Source organism: Triturus cristatus, chromosome 7 (genome assembly GCF_964204655.1).
Source record: "Triturus cristatus chromosome 7, aTriCri1.1, whole genome shotgun sequence".
NCBI classification, from domain to species: domain Eukaryota; kingdom Metazoa; phylum Chordata; class Amphibia; order Caudata; family Salamandridae; genus Triturus; species Triturus cristatus.
The window spans coordinates 1,688,808,605-1,688,825,961 of record NC_140590.1 but is presented as its reverse complement, the minus strand read 5'-3'; the positions used below and the strand labels follow the sequence as shown (position 1 = coordinate 1,688,825,961).

General features: G+C 46.3%; 1 protein-coding gene and 1 long non-coding RNA gene across 5 annotated transcripts in view; one reads left to right on the top strand and one right to left on the bottom strand.

Annotated features, from left to right (window-relative positions):
* Nucleotides 1–11,442, bottom strand: part of LOC146812756 (uncharacterized) — a 41,032-nt gene extending 29,590 nt beyond the window's left edge. For all 4 annotated transcript variants that reach the window (XR_014965979.1, XR_014965980.1, XR_014965981.1 and 1 more), the window contains exon 1: nucleotides 11,359–11,442. This is a non-coding gene — a long non-coding RNA (uncharacterized LOC146812756). The remainder of the gene's footprint in view (nucleotides 1–11,358) is intronic.
* A 1,590-nt stretch (nucleotides 11,443–13,032) lies between these two features.
* The window catches only part of LOC146812755 (protein mono-ADP-ribosyltransferase TIPARP-like), a 53,257-nt gene continuing 48,932 nt past the window's right edge, over nucleotides 13,033–17,357 (top strand). The window contains exon 1 of the mRNA XM_085614617.1: nucleotides 13,033–13,220. Within this exon, the coding sequence (XP_085470743.1) occupies nucleotides 13,179–13,220 (42 nt within the window). The 5' untranslated portion in view covers nucleotides 13,033–13,178. The remainder of the gene's footprint in view (nucleotides 13,221–17,357) is intronic.

Sequence of the window (17,357 nt, the reverse complement as noted above, 5' to 3'; positions counted from 1 at the left end):
AATTCTTCCCAACAAATAATGTCGCACCAGTGACGTAAATGATGCATGGAAAGCATTACTGTGTGTTGCCCTGCAGGGGTGGGTTTTGTTTGTCCTCACGCTCCACTGGACGAGATGGTTATGTCCTAACTCATGTGGGGTAAGAAAATAAAAGTCCATACTCGTGGGTGTGGTCTTTTAGGGAGTACCCCCCTGAGGACGAGTGAGCAAGTATACCAACATGTGACCTCAACTTATTTCTAGGCCATGCCACATGCTCAACAGCCCCCACAACACTACACCAAACTGGAAAAACAATGTTCATACATGTTTTCCCGAACAAGGTAAAAAAGAGGAAAATAGTTCAGAGAAGGGATTCAGCGAAGTGTTTGAGAGCATCGGAATATAACATTGTTAGATCACGCCCTACTGGTTGATCTGAATTGTGCCTCGCCCTAGCGGGAATTCCGTAGAGATGTGCCCATTCGCCACTACATGCGCAAGAGGTTTCGTATAGAGTAATTTTACCCAAGAGCAGAATACAGGTCCGAAACCTATCCGTGTGAGGACTGCAAATAGGAATGGCCACTCTACCGTATCAAAAGCCATACGGGCGTCCAGAGACAATATCACGGCTTCTTCCTGTATCGTGTGTTTACGGCCTAGTACACTCTGCAGTCGCCTTAGGATTAGGGCTGTATTCCTGCCAGGCATGAATCCTGACTGGTCAGGGTGAATCAGAGTAGCACGGTGGGGTGTGAGTATATGTGCTAAAACTTTGGCCAAGATCTTGGCTTCTGCGTTGATTAGGGAGGTGGGTCTCTAGGAAGCACAGCCCCGGGCTGGCTTCCCAGGTTTGTGTATGGCCACAATCATTGCAGTTGTCTCATCTTTAGGCAGCTCACCTTTGTCTAAGCTGGCGTTGTACATAGCCAATAGATAGGGAGTGAGAGTAGTTGCGCTTTTCTTAAATAGTTTGATAGGAATGCTGTTTGGTCCCAGGGCTTTCCCTAACTGTATGTTCCCTATTACCAACGTTAATTCCTCAGTAGTGAGCTCAGACTCCAATAGTTTGGAATCGTCTTCCGCTAGCGTAGGGAGGCAGATCTGCTGGGGAATAAACCTCAGAGTAGTGGCGTGCCAATGTATCTACTATAGCTTGGGGATCTGTTACTATCACACCCGGTGCCTGCTAGAGCTCTGCTACCCAGCGGCTCGTGCGTTCCCGTTTGTCTAGCCACGCCAGTAGCCGGCCGGCTTTATCTCCTTCTTCATATACGGTATGCGCGTGGTTGTCAGTCGGTTTTAGCATCTTCCCACAAATATTCCTTATACTCCTGTTTTTTGAGCTGGAGTAGATGTGTGTTAATGTCGGAGCGGTCTAGAGAGTATTGTGCTTCTAGTTTTTGTAGCTTGGGTTCGAGTGTTGAGACCGTGTGTGTCTTCTCCCTTTTGTGGTCTGCAATTAAGGAGATAGCTTGTCCCCGTAGGACCGTTTTGTATGTTTCCCAGAGAGTAATGGGTGATGAGACCGATGACACATTTTTGTCAAAATAGTGTTTTGTGGCTGTGAGCCAGCCTTTCAAATTTTAGGATTTTTGAGGTAACCCGGGTAGATCGGGAATATGCGACAGCGTGTGGAAGTGTTCCGTGTGAATTTGGCTGATATGAAGGAGTGATCAGAAATTCCTCGCGGTAAGTGTGATATTTCCACGAAGCTCCTCACATTATCTGCTGACCACAAGACATGATCTATTCTAGAAAGACTGTTATGGGGTTCGGAGTGATACATGAATCGGCGTGCATGTGGGAAGTGAGACCGCCAGACGTCCACGAGGCCTATTGTCCCAAGGAAGTCTGTGAGGATGGAATGGGAGCAGTGTTGCGGTCAAGATCATCATTAAGGGTTGCATTAAAGTCACCTCCCAATATTAGCTCTCCCTCCGGGACACGGAGCAGAAATGTGCCAAGTGCCGGGAATGCTACCGAGTGAGGTGCGGGGGGAATATAGGCTGTAACTATGTTGAGCGAACTACCCTCCCATTGGCATGCGGCAGCTGTGAAGCGGCCTTGATCATCGGTGTATGTACGTTTAATCATGAGGGGGGACTGTTTCCTAATCAAAATCCCAACCCCTCGGGAGCCCTTGGAGAATTCAGAATGCACTATTTTATTTAAAACCCCATCTGTCGAGGGCCTAACAAGTGGTGCCTACAAGGTGGGTTTCCTGCAGGAGTACCACCGCACTGCGTTTAAGAAATTGGAGCACTAAGCCTCTCTTCACTTTATCTCCAAGGCCATTCACATTCCAGGAAATGAATGGCAGGCTCTGGACCTGTGTGAACTGGGGAATAGTCAGGTTAGGGTGTGTGGTTACATGTGACATTGAGACCCTCACGGGTGAGTAGTGCGCTTTATAAATCCCTGATTGACTGATTGATTGACATAAGGACTGGCAAAGACAAAGCACTGTGACTGAAGTATAAAGTGCGGTCTCACATGGAGATTGAATTGTTGTACCATAAACCTGAACATGAAACAAAAACAGAAAAGGCAAACGAAAACTGAGAACGAAAAACAGTTGTCCCACCCCCCTCCCTGCCTTCCTGCAGGACGGTTTAAAAACTACCCGCCTCCCCAACCTTGCAGAGTGCCTAGTTCCCATTGTTCAATACCTTGGTGGGGGGAAGAGTCCATGCCGGGAACCCCCTCAGCTGCCGTTTCTTATCTGTTGCGGTGTGTCTTGCGGCCGTGTATGGATCTCCAGCGGTGAAGACAAGTCTCTCAAAGTCCCAGCATACCATCCAAAGGCAGTGCAGCAAACGGCGTTGAGAGCTATGAGCATCCGAGGGACTATTCATAGTGGGTGGTCCGGCTTCTCATATTGTCAGGGTCACACGTGTCGAACAGGTGATCATCGCCTCCACATAAATATAACTCTAAAAAGCTTTGTATTTCGTGAGACAGTGTCGAAGGCTCGGTCTTTAAGAGAAGTTCTATTGTGTTTGTCGGTTACTTGACATTACTGGAGCCGTCGCGTATGAGTCCTTCCTCTTGTTGCTGTGACTGTGGTGCACTTGCTACCAATCGATCATTGTCTTTTCCGGATCTTCCGCGATTGGTGACCTGGCGCCACCCATCAAGCCAGTTTTGGGCGTCCTCCGGGGACGTGAAGAACCTCACCTTCCCGTCAGCCACCACTCCCAACCTCGAAGGTCACGAGCGCAAAGTCCTTTCTTGATTGCCAGGAAGGTACGCCTCTGTTTAGCTACGGCAGCAGTGTAGTCGAGAAAGAATGAGATAGTACTGAGTTTGTATTGCACCGGAGGAGCTATTCTGGCAGTCTGCAGAATGAGGTTACGATCCCTGAAGTTGAAGATCCGGGCCAAAATAGGTCTGGGTGGCGCACCTGGTTTGGGACAACCTCCTGGGATTCGGTGGGCTCTCTCGACTGAGAAGTACTGCGAAAGACCTCGGGGCTGCAAGTGGTTTTTGATTAGGTCTTCTACGAAAGGTCAACCGCCGGACCCCCCGTTCCCTCTGGCACGCCCAAAATGCACACATTATTACGTCGGGAGCGGCCCTCAAAATCGTCTCGTTTTGCCACAATGGTTTTGTTTTCGTTTTCCAGGTGCATCACTTGTCTTTTGAGGGCAGCTATGCACTCAGAGAGGCTAGCCGTGGTTGACTCTACATCTGAATTGGTGCTCAATTTGCAGAAATCCGCTCGTATTAGCCTGAGTTCTGTAGCGACAGTGATTATTATTGACTCGAGGGAGGAGTGCACCTTATTAAGCATTGACAAAATATCTTGTAAAGTGACTTCTCCATTCACTTTTCCTGCGTGTTCCTCAGTGAGTCGCTGCATGCACCGGCTGTTCCTGGCTCGATTTGGCACAGGCATATTCGTCGAGTTTGGTCTGGTGCACAACACGCTGACCCCTGCCTCCCATGGTTCCGAACAGCAGTTGAGCGGTTAGCTTTGCGACATTTTAGGTGGTAGTACTCACCGCCGCCTTCCAGTGTGTATGGCAAGCACACGCGGGCTGTCGTGTTTCCAACCCCTAAGATGGCCCCTTATTGCTCTCCTGCTAATAGGCTGTGGCAAGGAGGGGTCCTGAAGGCTTCATCATGCGGCCTTCCGATCCGCCCAGGGTGGGCTGTGCGCACTAGGGTTCAAAGAACCTGCTGGGCTCTCTTCAACCAGTAAACTGCAGTTGCGGTATGGGCGTCGTAGAGATGGACACTGCTCACGTTGAGCCCTGTGCAACAGGAGGTAGTGGCAGGTCGTCAAGGCAGTCCGGAGCGCTGAAGTCGGCACCGGTAACTATGGCAGACAGGGCACTCTCGTCCTCCAGGCGGTCCAGTCGCACGCTCAGCGTCAGGTTCTGGTCTCCCCTATAGTGCCATAAATGAGCGCCGCCCCCGGTGGTGCTTACAGCAGTCCAGGAGCCGAGAGTGGCCTCGCAATGCAGGGCTTCCCGTCGGGGTCCGCGATGGGACCCATGATACAGCAGGGTGTAAGGGATGGCTGCTCTCCCCAGAGGCGCTGATGCCACCAATGTCTATGCAGGGTCACAGAGGGTGTTACGCTCAATGGGGCCGGTACCTTCAGTCATGCAGGAGTATGCCGCGCAGAGCCTCCGTCCAGGCAAGTCAAGGCGCCTCCCTCCTTCTTTCCCCGCGGGGGCCTGGCACACGGCGATCGGGCTCTGTCGTGCACTGCACCACCGGGAACCTCGGCAGTCAGCTGTCCCGGTGCCTCACACAAGAGCGCACTAGCGAGGACCTCACTCCAGGCCGCCGATGCAGCCGCGCCTCACCCGGAGAGGTGCAGGATGGGTCGCCAGGCGCCCGGGCCAGTAAATCACCCGAGGTCCCGGCTCCAGACCAAGGCACAGGCTGCAAATGCTGCAGATGGCTGATCTCGGTTAATTATAGGGCTGAGAGCACCGAAATGGGCTAGATCGGTGCTCGCTGTTGTCCTATCCCGTTGCCTTATGTTTAGTATCACTCACCGCTACGGATGAGTGATCGGATAAGTGGGGGAGACTCGGAGCTTCACTAGGCTGCGGCCATTACGTTCGGCTGCTGGCCACGCCCCCGTTTCTGACATTTATTAATTCAAATAAAAGGATCTTTTTTCTGGGTGACTTAAAAGTGCCATCTCTTTGCCTTGGAACACACATTTGAAATATAAAGACAAATGAAAAGGGAACCTTCAATATCAGTAGTAGATGGAACCAGATGACTATGTCTCCTTGCTCCCAAATATTGGGCTGTCCTTCTCCCTTCTCCCCTTTCACTACAAGACTGTAGGGAAGGCTGTTCAACAGCATCTTTCAGAGTTTCTTTAAACTAAAGAGCCCCTCGGCATCTCTCAGTCTGGTTTTAGGCCACCCTGCAGCACTGAATTAGCTCTAATAACTGTAACAGATAATCTCAGGCTTATCCTGGACCAAGGAGGCTCTGCCCCGCTGGTTCTTCTTGATCTCTCTGCTGCCTTTGATTCAGTGTTGAAAACCCTACCGCTCACATGTCTTACCAACTTTGGTATTGGAAAAAGGCTTTGAAATGTATCTTGTCTTTCCTTACTGACAGGACACAGATGGTTTCTTTCCCTCATTTTCTATCTCATGAGAAGTGTAGTCAATGTGGGGTACCACAAGGATCGTCCCTTCGCCCCACATTGTTTAACTTCTACGTGTTCCCTCTGGCAATCCTATTTAGATCTTTTGACTTTAGCATGGCATCATATGCGGATGACTCACAGAATGGTGTCTCCATTACCAAAGATGTCTCTATCACCCAGCCTGATCTTTGCAAATGGCTAGTGTGACTCAGTGGGTGAAGCAGAATTGCCTAAAGTTCAATGCTGATAAGACCAAACTCTTATTAATGGGCAACACTTCACCCTTTTGGGCACCCATCTGCTCGCCCTCAGAGCTGGGTCCCACTCTCTGAACCTGTTGGTCAGGCTCGAAAGCTGGGTGTTCTTCTAGATGACACATCACCTCCTCTGATCACAAAGCAAAGGGAGCTGCTATTTGTTTTATGCTCCTACAATTATTATGCACGTTTTACCCTAGGCTCACCTTCTCTCTGCAGAATATGGTTATTCAGGCTTTCAGTCTGTCAAGTTTGGACGATGCAAACTCCTTATAATTGGGAAATCCTGGATAACTTTGGAACAGGCTTCAGATCATCCTAAAGGCTGCCAGGCTTCTTCTTAAAATTCCTGCTCGAGCCCCCATCTCTGGTCATTTACATAGTTTTCACTGTCTGCCGACTGACAAACATCCTACTTTCCAAGCACTGCGTTTTATTCACTGCGTTCTTCACAACCAGAGATCATCTTAACTTAGACAAAAATGTACTTAGCACCACCTCTCACTCCATTCACTTGAGCAATGAATCTCTTCTCTCTCTTTACACCTTTGAGTTCTATAGACTAGAGGGAAGATCTCTCCTGCAGTGGCGTAGCTTCAGGAGGGTTGTTTGGGGTGTTATACCTCCCTTATAAAATGTATTATTTAATAAAGATTTGGGTCCAGGAGCGCTCAGTTGGGTATGGTAAGATGTCTGTTCAATTTCACATGGGATTTTTAAACACTCACTCAGACAAATACACACACACACTCTCGTCTCTGCTTTGAAGGTCTTAAAACATGGTTATTTTACAAAATATTATTTTAAGTACCTTCACGATCCACACTCCCTTCCCTTTCCACTGGCCAGGCTTTGGTCCAGTCAGAAGGCAGTGAAGCATCCCAACACACACTTGTTCCATTCCTTACCAGGGCTCTTATTACAAATAGGATACACTGTCCCTGATTGCTCTGCGGGCACCTTCAAATGGATGCCCCGAGTTAAGGCTGGGACACTATGCTGTATACAATTAAGGTGCTGTCCACAGTGCAGCTACAATCTTACTTTTTCCATGGAGGTAGTGTATAGCGAAAGGTAGACTGACTGTTTAAAATGTAAAGACTCTTTTACTGATTTTTCTACCAGACAGAACATTTAAATATTGTTAATTACACAAGTGTGTATGTGTGCATGCTAGACAATTGGGAATACTATAGGGACAGTTAGGGTTCCCTATCAGTCCTGAAGAAAGCCATTGACCCCTTGAAGGCCACCCATGGCTGAAACATGTCGACCTAGAATGGACAGGAGTGCCTAATTAGACTCATCTGTCACTTTACTTTTTTAATCATCCCTCTTCCACCACAAATACAATTTGAACTATATACCTTGGCAGGAGTTAGGGATTGTTATTCAGACAACCCTCCCCTTGTTCCCACAAAGACCCCTCCTAAAACACTTTGAGAAAGGGTCGGCCCGCCACTAGAGAATTCTTTGGCAAACTCAGGGTGGCCAATGATGAAGCATGACACCCAGGGGGTGTGTGAGGCCATCCTGTCATTTTTTGTGAGACTGTAGGGACACAATAACTGGGCAGACACCGAGAACCACCATGGTTGAGATCTGCCTCACGAAGTAAGGGTGGGAGGCCACCAAGAAGGTAAGCATCTAGGGCACATTTCGCTTTTGGTGTGTATGAAATACTTAATTATAAACAAAAGAATAACAGATATAACTTTGATGTATACAAAAATACCAATTATGCTCCTACCACAATACTTAGAATCTCATTAATATCTTATAAAATACACAAAAAATTCTAGTGACATTTGTTAATATAGTTTATCATCTATCAGACCAGATACATCATTAAATACATTTTGTCCAAGAATAACATAGAAAACAACTGCATACAACCTAAATAATAAAAACGTTATTGTTTTATGAAAGTTTGGATTTTAACAATAAGTCCAAGGGAAAAACTTTTGTATTGGTTTGAATACCTACCACTCACAGAAAATCAATAGGTGGTGCAAACCTAATTTGAAGTGGAGAGGTTCTTAGGATGGATGATTTGGCAAAAGACATAGTCACCAAGTGCCTTATGTTTCTCGGATGCGGCTCAGAGTAATTACCAGTGGCTGAGATTAATTTTAATTCAAGCTTTCTTTCCATAATTTTTGTATACTTCAGTGCAATGCTCTAAGTGCGATGGGTATATTAAGACATGGGTCCCAGGGTGAAACTAGTCTGGGGTTGCTTGTGTTCCTGTTCAGGGACTAAGTGGCCTGCCAGGTTGGGCTGGTCTGTTCCTATTGGAGCAGGGCCAAGACTGATTTGAGTATGGCTGAGTCTAAACTGAGGTGGCATGATGGGCAAAACCACAATGTCCTGGGAAGGTGTCCGAGTAATTACCAGTGGCTGAGATTAATTCAAGCATTCCACCAATCGTATTTTTTATTTTTATTCTTCAGTACGTGTCTGGCAGCTAATCAATGAGATGCAAACAGCTTAAAGCCATGAAATAAAGTTGTAGCAGACTTCTGTAATACCCCATGAGAAAGGCAACTCGAGGCAATGTTGGACATGTTTTACACTTATCCTGATGTCAAAGTCATACTATCAACATTGGCTGCGCAAATTCTTCCCAACAAATAATGTCGCACCAGTGACGTAAATGATGCATGGAAAGCATTACTGTGTGTTGCCCTGCAGGGGTGGGTTTTGTTTGTCCTCACGCTCCACTGGACGAGATGGTTATGTCCTAACTCATGTGGGGTAAGAAAATAAAAGTCCATACTCGTGGGTGTGGTCTTTTAGGGAGTACCCCCCTGAGGACGAGTGAGCAAGTATACCAACATGTGACCTCAACTTATTTCTAGGCCATGCCACATGCTCAACAGCCCCCACAACACTACACCAAACTGGAAAAACAATGTTCATACATGTTTTCCCGAACAAGGTAAAAAAGAGGAAAATAGTTCAGAGAAGGGATTCAGCGAAGTGTTTGAGAGCATCGGAATATAACATTGTTAGATCACGCCCTACTGGTTGCAGGAATTGGAGAAGCAGAACATTTCGGGGAGACCCTAAAGACAACGTGAAAGGTTTGTGTGAGCCAAAGATGGGAATTTAATGGGCTGGCAGAACTCCTCAGAGAATACAGGAACACCCAGTACTCCGACATGCTGTCTGTGGGGCCTTTGTTACTGGACTTACAGAAAGGACGGAATAACATTTGTCTTGCCAGCTGTGCTGCTGTGACTCCCGAACCCTCTTCAGGGGAGAAAGAGATTAAGGGCCAGATGTACAACCGTTTTTAGTGGTTGCACATGGAAAATCGGGTCATTTGCGACCACTAAAAAGGGTTGTAGTATGTACAAACCAGCAACGGCTCCTTCCCTATGGAGAAGGAGCGTCACCTCCCTGCCAGCAACGTTAAAAAAAAAAAAAATTTATGCTAATAAACCCCAGGTTTATTATCGTTTTATTGTGTTTCCCGGCCGAGTCTTGGGGGCGGGATTAGGGGGATGATAGGCAGAAATGGGAGTGGTGGGCACTGCTATCAGTGAGCATGACGGCCGTCTCAGGACCACCAAACCGGCAAGTGCACTGAAGCTCTCTCCAACACAGCTGCGTTGCTGGGTTGGAGTTGGCAAAACACAGGCTCTGAGTCTTCCTGGGAGCGCAAATCCTCGGTGCTCAGACCAATGCTGAAGCTGCTCTCATGCATGAGAGCAGCTTCAGGATTGGCCGCAGGGGAGGCTGCGAGTCAGTGCCTGCAGTGGAGCCAAGAGAGGAGTAGAAGACCAGCGATGCGGCAGGCAAGTTTTTTATTATTTTGTTGTTGCTGTTGTCTTTACCCCTCCCCCGCCCCTCTTCTCCGATGCCGGCTGCTACTGGTACAAACCCTATTTTGCAAATTGGAAACCTATTACCAAATCGCAAAATAGGGTTTTTGAGTCGCTATGAGGAAGGGGCATGCCAAGGGCGTCCCTTCCTGATAGTGAGTTGCACTGGTATGTACTATTGTTTTGTAACCGCAAATGCGGTCGCAAAACAATGACAGTTACCACCTACTTCAAGTAGGTGGTAAGCCAGTCACAAACTGGAAGGGGTCCTCATAAGACCCCTTCTCCTTTGTATGTATGTGAAAATATTTTTTAAGAGCCTGCCTTAAAAAATGAAAAGAAAACTTTTCATTTTTTTCTTTTAAACGCATCTTGTTTTCCTTTAAGGAAAACAGGCTGCATTTGAAAAAAAGTTGCTTTCTTTAAAAAGCAAGCACAGACATGGTGGTCTGCTGTCCCAAGCAGGCCACCATCCATGTGATTGTAGCACATTTACAATGGGTCGCAAATTGCTACCTGTCTCATGCATATTGATGTGGCAGGCAGTGGGGGCTGTCTCTGTATGGGGCTGGTGAGACGTAGGGGCAGTATGGGGAAAGGCATAATGTAAAAATAAAAAATTAAAGTACCTTCTTCGCCGCTGCCGCAAGTCTCTCCTCAGTCCTTGCAGAGCACCGGAAGCACCCAGTCTCTCGGACTCTCCCAGCCAATTATGATGCTGCAGGAGCAGCGTTGTGATTGGTCTAAGCCACCGAAATGGCCTCTCAGGCAGTAACTGGGAGGCTGGGCGTGTTCTCCACAATGGCTGTGCAACACAGCCCAGTGGAGAACATGCCAAGTGTGCATGACTGCTTGGACGGCCCCGAGGAAGGGAGTGCACACTTAGGGAGGGAGTGCAAACCCCTCCTGCTCCCTCTGATAGTGGAGAGCCTAGCTCCGACCGACCTGGCTGTAGTCAGAGTCCCGCTAAGAAAAATAAAATGATAATAACTTCTTATCATCATTTTATTTTTATTTTGAATTGCTCAACAAGCAGTGGGACGACGCTCCTCTGCCTTAGTGGAGGAGCCGCCACTGGAGGCAGGCCATACGACCCAATTAGGAATCGCTAAATGCGTCTGAGACACACTAGTACATTCCATTTTGCGAGTCGCAAATTGCAAGTCACAAAAAAATCGCAATTTGCAACCTGCAAAACGAAATGGTCGTACATCAGGCCCCAAAAGTCAGGGAGCAAAGGGCAGCCTGAAAATCTAGCATTTGTTTCCATCATGGCTTAGTAAGTATTGGCAAAAGACCGGCACTCGTGGAGCAAGGAAGCCTCACTAAGAGTGATATTATAAAAAATAAGGTGATAAAATGGAAAAGAGTAGCCAAGTCATTCTCTTATTACAGAGAACTTGCGATGTCACAGCTAGAATGAAATAATACATTTTTTTACACAGGCTTCCTTCCTTTATGACTGTGATAATGTTGTTCATTTGCATACATCATAGAAATTGCTTCTTGGTACTATAAAGGCCGGTGGGGTATAGGTCAACGCAGTGGCACGAATAGTCTCGTACGGGGAAGAGTTGGCGAGCTCGGCACACTGCGGACAAACATGGCTGCAGGCTAGACACTAAATTTCAACAATATTTCCCTCCGTGCCCTCCAGTACCTGCTTTGATTGGAATAAATGCGACGTGCCGGACACAGACAGAGCGACAGGCCTTTACACGAGGCACATGAACCACGTTACCCGCAGTTTAATGTCTGTAGGTACAGCAAATTCGACTGCTTCCTTGAGACAGGAATTGGGCTTACGTAGTAGTTGGGTTCAAGGTCTGGCAAGTATAATACGTTGGGTAGTAGCTTTATCTAAAGGTGAACCTAATACCTTAAGAGATCTTATAAAAAATGAATTATTAGGATCTTTTAATGATTTCTCCCTGATTGTAAAAAACTTCAGATTTGCCGTGCTGCAATTAAAATTGGATGAGGGGACTTTATTTTTATTATCCTCTCATCAATTAAAAACTGTTCTGAAGTCAGCCTCTTGGGAATTGGGGTTTTGTCAGGATAGAGACTTCTGTTTAGCGAAAAAAGGTGGTTCGCCTGTTATCGAATCTTATACCCTGCGGAAAGCTCAATTGTATATGTCTTGGAACATCTCTCATGGCGTCAGACGCCTTGTGTATTTAGTAAGACATAATTTGCTTCCCCTGAAAGCTCTACATGCCAGCTGGTATGGTCATTCGGCATGCTGTGATCTTTGTCAATTGTATGATCAGGACTTAGATCATGTCATGTTTGTTTGTCCTGCACTGATGTCTTGCAGGCGTAGATGGTTAAGACCAATTTGCTTACAACTGAACATATTATCTGCTTCTTTATTTAAGGCAGCCTTGATTAATCCACCTAATGAAATGTTTGCTTTTAAACTGTACAACTTTTTAAAATGTTTTTTGGACCTGTATTAAGCTTGAGTAATTGTGATGGAATAATATATTATGTATTTTTTGTTTTGTATGTATATGTTGTTTTATGTGGACCTCATAAAGAGTTCCTTATCATAATAAAATAAACTTGAAACTTGAGCACAGGGAAACTGCAAAAGACCGGCACTCGTGGAGCAAGGAAGCCTCACTAAGAGTGATATTATAAAAAATAAGGTGATAAAATGGAAAAGAGTAGCCAAGTCATTCTCTTATTACAGAGAACTTGCGATGTCACAGCTAGAATGAAATAATACATTTTTTTACACAGGCTTCCTTCCTTTATGACTGTGATAATGTTGTTCATTTGCATACATCATAGAAATTGCTTCTTGGTACTATAAAGGCCGGTGGGGTATAGGTCAACGCAGTGGCACGAATAGTCTCGTACGGGGAAGAGTTGGCGAGCTCGGCACACTGCGGACAAACATGGCTGCAGGCTAGACACTAAATTTCAACAATATTTCCCTCCGTGCCCTCCAGTACCTGCTTTGATTGGAATAAATGCGACGTGCCGGACACAGACAGAGCGACAGGCCTTTACACGAGGCACATGAGCCACGTTACCCGACTGGACCCTAGAGGGTCCCAACGACTGGGCGGCTGCTTCCTGTGCCTTCTTGTGGCACTAAGGCGGCCGCCCTCTTATCGGGTCTCCTGCGTGGACCCCGGGCAGCCGGCATTCTTCTACACCTCCATTTTAAACGACGCATATATCTCCCTCTGCCGCCTTGAAATATGTTAACATGCTGTGCCTTGCCATTGGACCTTATGACCTGCACGTACTCACCGATCCCTGCAGGGGGCGCAGTAACGCACTCTGACCCTGGTGTCGCTCCTCCCACGAAAAGTAAACAGACCCGATGAACCGAAAGTGAAAGTAAAGGATACAGTGTGACGCCACAGGCCTGGAAACTGGAAAGCCGTGCTTGAGTCGTAGCAGCTAGTTTTTGTGGGTTTCAGAGCTTTAAGTGGAGAAATTTGATTTTGGAAAATCCGACAAATGGGAAAAAGAACAAGAAACTTAATTGACAAAGTACTGAAGGTGAGCGTTGAGAAGAGAGTGCGGCATGCAGTGTCCATAGAGGGTCACAGAATAGGCCCTAGTGGGCGGGGCCTTCTTGAGTATGATGGGGATATCATGGTACATAAACCTCTGATGTTCATTTAGCGAAAAGTTTTTTTTTTTTAAAGTCATACGTGTTAATATTTGTTATATTTTGACTTTTATTCCGCATACGATGGTCGTCATTTTAGTCCAAAACAGTGGCAATCATTAGATTTAGAAATCTTTATCTCTGAAACATTTCTAATATTTGGCGTGTGTTTATATATCACTGTTATCGGTGCTTTTTTGCAGTTTTATTTTGCGCGAACTAGGCCGAAGGGCATTATAGCGCTGTACATGAGCATCAGATTGCATTACATACACCGTGTGAGATTTATTTTGTGGGCAGTGGGAGATCGCACGGCTTGACCAGAATCACAGGATGTTGAGCCGAAGCCGGGACTCGAACCTGGTTTCCCAGTTCCAAATTCGGACGTTAAGACACATCTCTGTAGTTATGATTAAAGTTAAACTGATGTGTGCCCCATGGCACATCACGGGTATTTATCGGCCTAATATTCGATGAGCAGTGTACCTCTGATGGGCATGATAGATGTTTGAGGGCCCCTTCGTGGGAAATCTATTTTGGCGTCTCGTGCCAGAGGTGTCTGTCATTGGAGCAATGATGGGCTCCCTTTGGCGTCCGATGGGTATTCCATGGCATAGCTGCTAATGAGCAATATAAAGGACATTTAATTGGCTATTTCAGAGCGCTGTACATACCATGTTATATAGGTTATTCCGGAGAAGAAATGCTTACATGGACAAGTACTAAGTGCAATTTCTTACCTTTGGAACGGAGTGTGTCATCACTTCTTGGCACTGGTGCAGTACTTTTAATCGGTGAGTATCAGTACTTCTCAGCACTGGTCGAATACCTTTCATAGGGGAGTACCAACGCTTCTCAATAGCAGACAGGTTCTCTTGGAAAGTGAGTACCTCCCTTCTCTGTTTCCTTTCCAAGGACTGCAGAGGAGCGCAGCTGTGGAGCCGTTCATTGTTGTTTAGCTTTTTATATAGCACTAGTTTGTGGCCTTATGGCAGCTTCAGGGCGCTCTGCGACACAGTAAACTGGCTGAAACGAATAAACAAAGTGGAACCCTGTGACACAGAGCAGGGTGGGCATCTTACATCTAGATATGTGAAGTGGGAGATGCAGCTTTCTCCTTGGTGGCCATGAATAGTTGCAAGTGACCCTGGCAGGCCCCCAGTGGTCACAACTCCCCAGATTCTTTATGTAAATGACATGAGACTAGAGGGGCATCCAGATGAGACTGATGTCATGAGTGTATATGCCAAGCCTGGCAACCTGACCAGTTCACACATGCTGCAAGCCGCCCTGGGCTTTGGCCACTTGCGTGGATTGAGGTTGTTTTAGGCTGGACATAGACTTCGATGAGAGTCACATACGCCAACACTTTGAGGCTTTTTACACCTTCTATTGAAAGAGGACCTCATGTTGACCTTTCAAGTATACAGCTGCTATATCATCTTATGGAGAGACATGCGCGGGGTCATTTAGGCCTTGGCAAGAGGAGGCTACTGACTTACACTCTCATGGGTGAGGACCTCACACCCTCTTTAGTGATCTCCACCTGTCTGCTGGGCATCTACAAGCCTTAAGGACAACTGCTACCGAGGAGAATCCTCCGAAGGCAAAAAAGTTTGTGTAGCTGTCGCCATCTTTGCTACGCTCAGTGGGCAGACTTTTATGCTTTTTAAATGATAAAATCCCCAAAACAAAAAAACACTGTGGCCTCTTATGCAGAGGGACTTTAATCCCTGCCTATGGCTGCCGTAGATAAATTGCCCTTCCAAGGACTGCTATGTTTGCTTGGCAGACTAGGGCAAGGAATCTAGTGACAGTTGCCCTGCTTTACGTATATATATATATATATATATATATATATATATATATATATATATATATATATTCACTTAAAAAACCATAGGTTTCACACATGTTATAGTTAGCTGGACATTTCACTCGTGAAAAACCATTGAAATTCCCCCGTTATAGTTAGTGCAGGCAACTATAACTCACGCGACCTCAATCCTCTGCTGATATTACATCACTATATTTAGACACTTATTTACCCATGTCTTCTTCCATTAATATTTAGCTATACATATATTACAAATATTTTTTTTTCAGAAAGACACATATGTCATCAGTGATGTAATATCTGACGTCATCAGCAGAGGATTGCGGTCGCGTGAGTTATAGTTGCCTGCACTAACTATAACGGGGGAATTTCAACGGTTTTTCACGAGTGAAATGTCCAGCTAACTATAACATGTGTGAAACCTATGGTTTTTTAAGTGAATTTGCAAGGTTTTTTAAATGCTAATTTCTAACTATAACGTGTGTGAAACCTATGGTTTTTTCAGTGAATTTGGACGTTTTTTTAAATGCTAAGTTATGTATTTTTTTTTTCTCTCTTTAAGGTTTTTCACCGTGCGCGTACCGTACGCGCACGGTGCGCTTCCCGCACCGTGCGCACGCTGTTGGCCCACGTTACGCAGTTCGCGGAATTTTTCAGTTTCTACCGTACGCGCACGCTACGCGTACTCCGCGATTTTTCGCAAAAAATTAAAGGAAATTTTGGCCCTTGGGGGTCCTTCTGGGACCCCCTGACAAAGGCTAGGGGGTCAGGAACTGTCCACCCTGCCCCCTTTTCACGTTCTCCACCTTTGTTTTTCACCCCCTCAGACTGCGAGAGACAAAATGGCGGCCGACACTTCCTGGTTTCGACCGATTCGAATGTTTACTAAGATCCAACAACCAATCAGAATCGCGCTCGCGCACGGCAGCGTGCGCGTACGGTAAGTTTTACCGTACGCGCACGGAGCGCGCCTATAGATATATATTTGCTTTTAAATGCTATTTTCTCAGGAAATACTGAACAGATTTACACCAGACCTGCAAAAGGCACATCCCTGTCCTGAGGACTACCTCTCTGCCAAATTTCAAGTAATTCTGTTCAGCCGTTCGGGCTGTAGCTTGGACTAAAGGTCCTATGGAAAAATGCATGGGGAAAACGCGTTTTGGGACCCCCCTTTTTCTCAGCCCCCGCTTGACGAATCCCCCCGAGACTTTCAGGGAAGGAGCGGAGCGGAGCGCCCCACCTATTTTGAAAATTTCGCGAGGATTCGTCAATCGGCGCCAAAGTTATTCCAAATAGAATGTTGCGGATTTCCTATGGAAACACGATCCTAACTATAACTATCTACTGGCGACCGCCAGTAGATAATATATATATATATATATATATATATATCACTATAATCTGGCAGCCCAAGGACAGATACGTCAGAAAGTAACTAAATTGGGATCCAGCCCCAGCCCCAGCTTACCAAAATGAACTTTTCTGACATGGTCCATTTCTCTAGGAAAATATCTCGTGCAATTCTACCACTGTCTCGCCATTTTAACCTCTGCCCATCTGACTGGTCCTAACCACCTCGTTTTATAGAGTGCATAATAGTATTTTGTTTAATGCAACTCTTATTTTGGCCTAATATGCTCAAAAGGCTGTGACAGCCAAAATGGTTTTAGCAAAAGTGAAAGCACATAAGGAGGTAATTTATAGGAGGGCGGTATCAGGACATCTGCCAAAATTCATCAAATGGTCTACGATCCTCATTCTGGCTCCCTCATCTTTTTTGGTGGTGAGGAAACTGCTTTGTTTGTAGTAGTAGAGCATTAGCAGCCTCTGCCCTCGGAACCCACCTGTGGGGCCACCTTCCTCGTGACCAGTCACTCTGTAGCATCAAAAAGCTTGCGTCTTTAGGGTGAGACGTCTGATTCTGTGTTTTCCTGCCGGCAACCCAGGCTGTAACCACAAAGCTCAATTGATGATGACCTGCGTGATTAAGGATAGTCTTTGTATTGGTACTGTTCGAGGCCATTCCACAAGAGGTATAAGGAACCACCATCAATAGTTAGCTTTTCCACTCAATCAAACCTGTGGTTCTTCGACCTCTTAAAAGTGGGGGAACCGTCTGGTATTCAGTAGCAGTGCCGGAGCTGGTTCTGCCTTTGGAAACCTTTGACCGGAAGCCCATACGTCA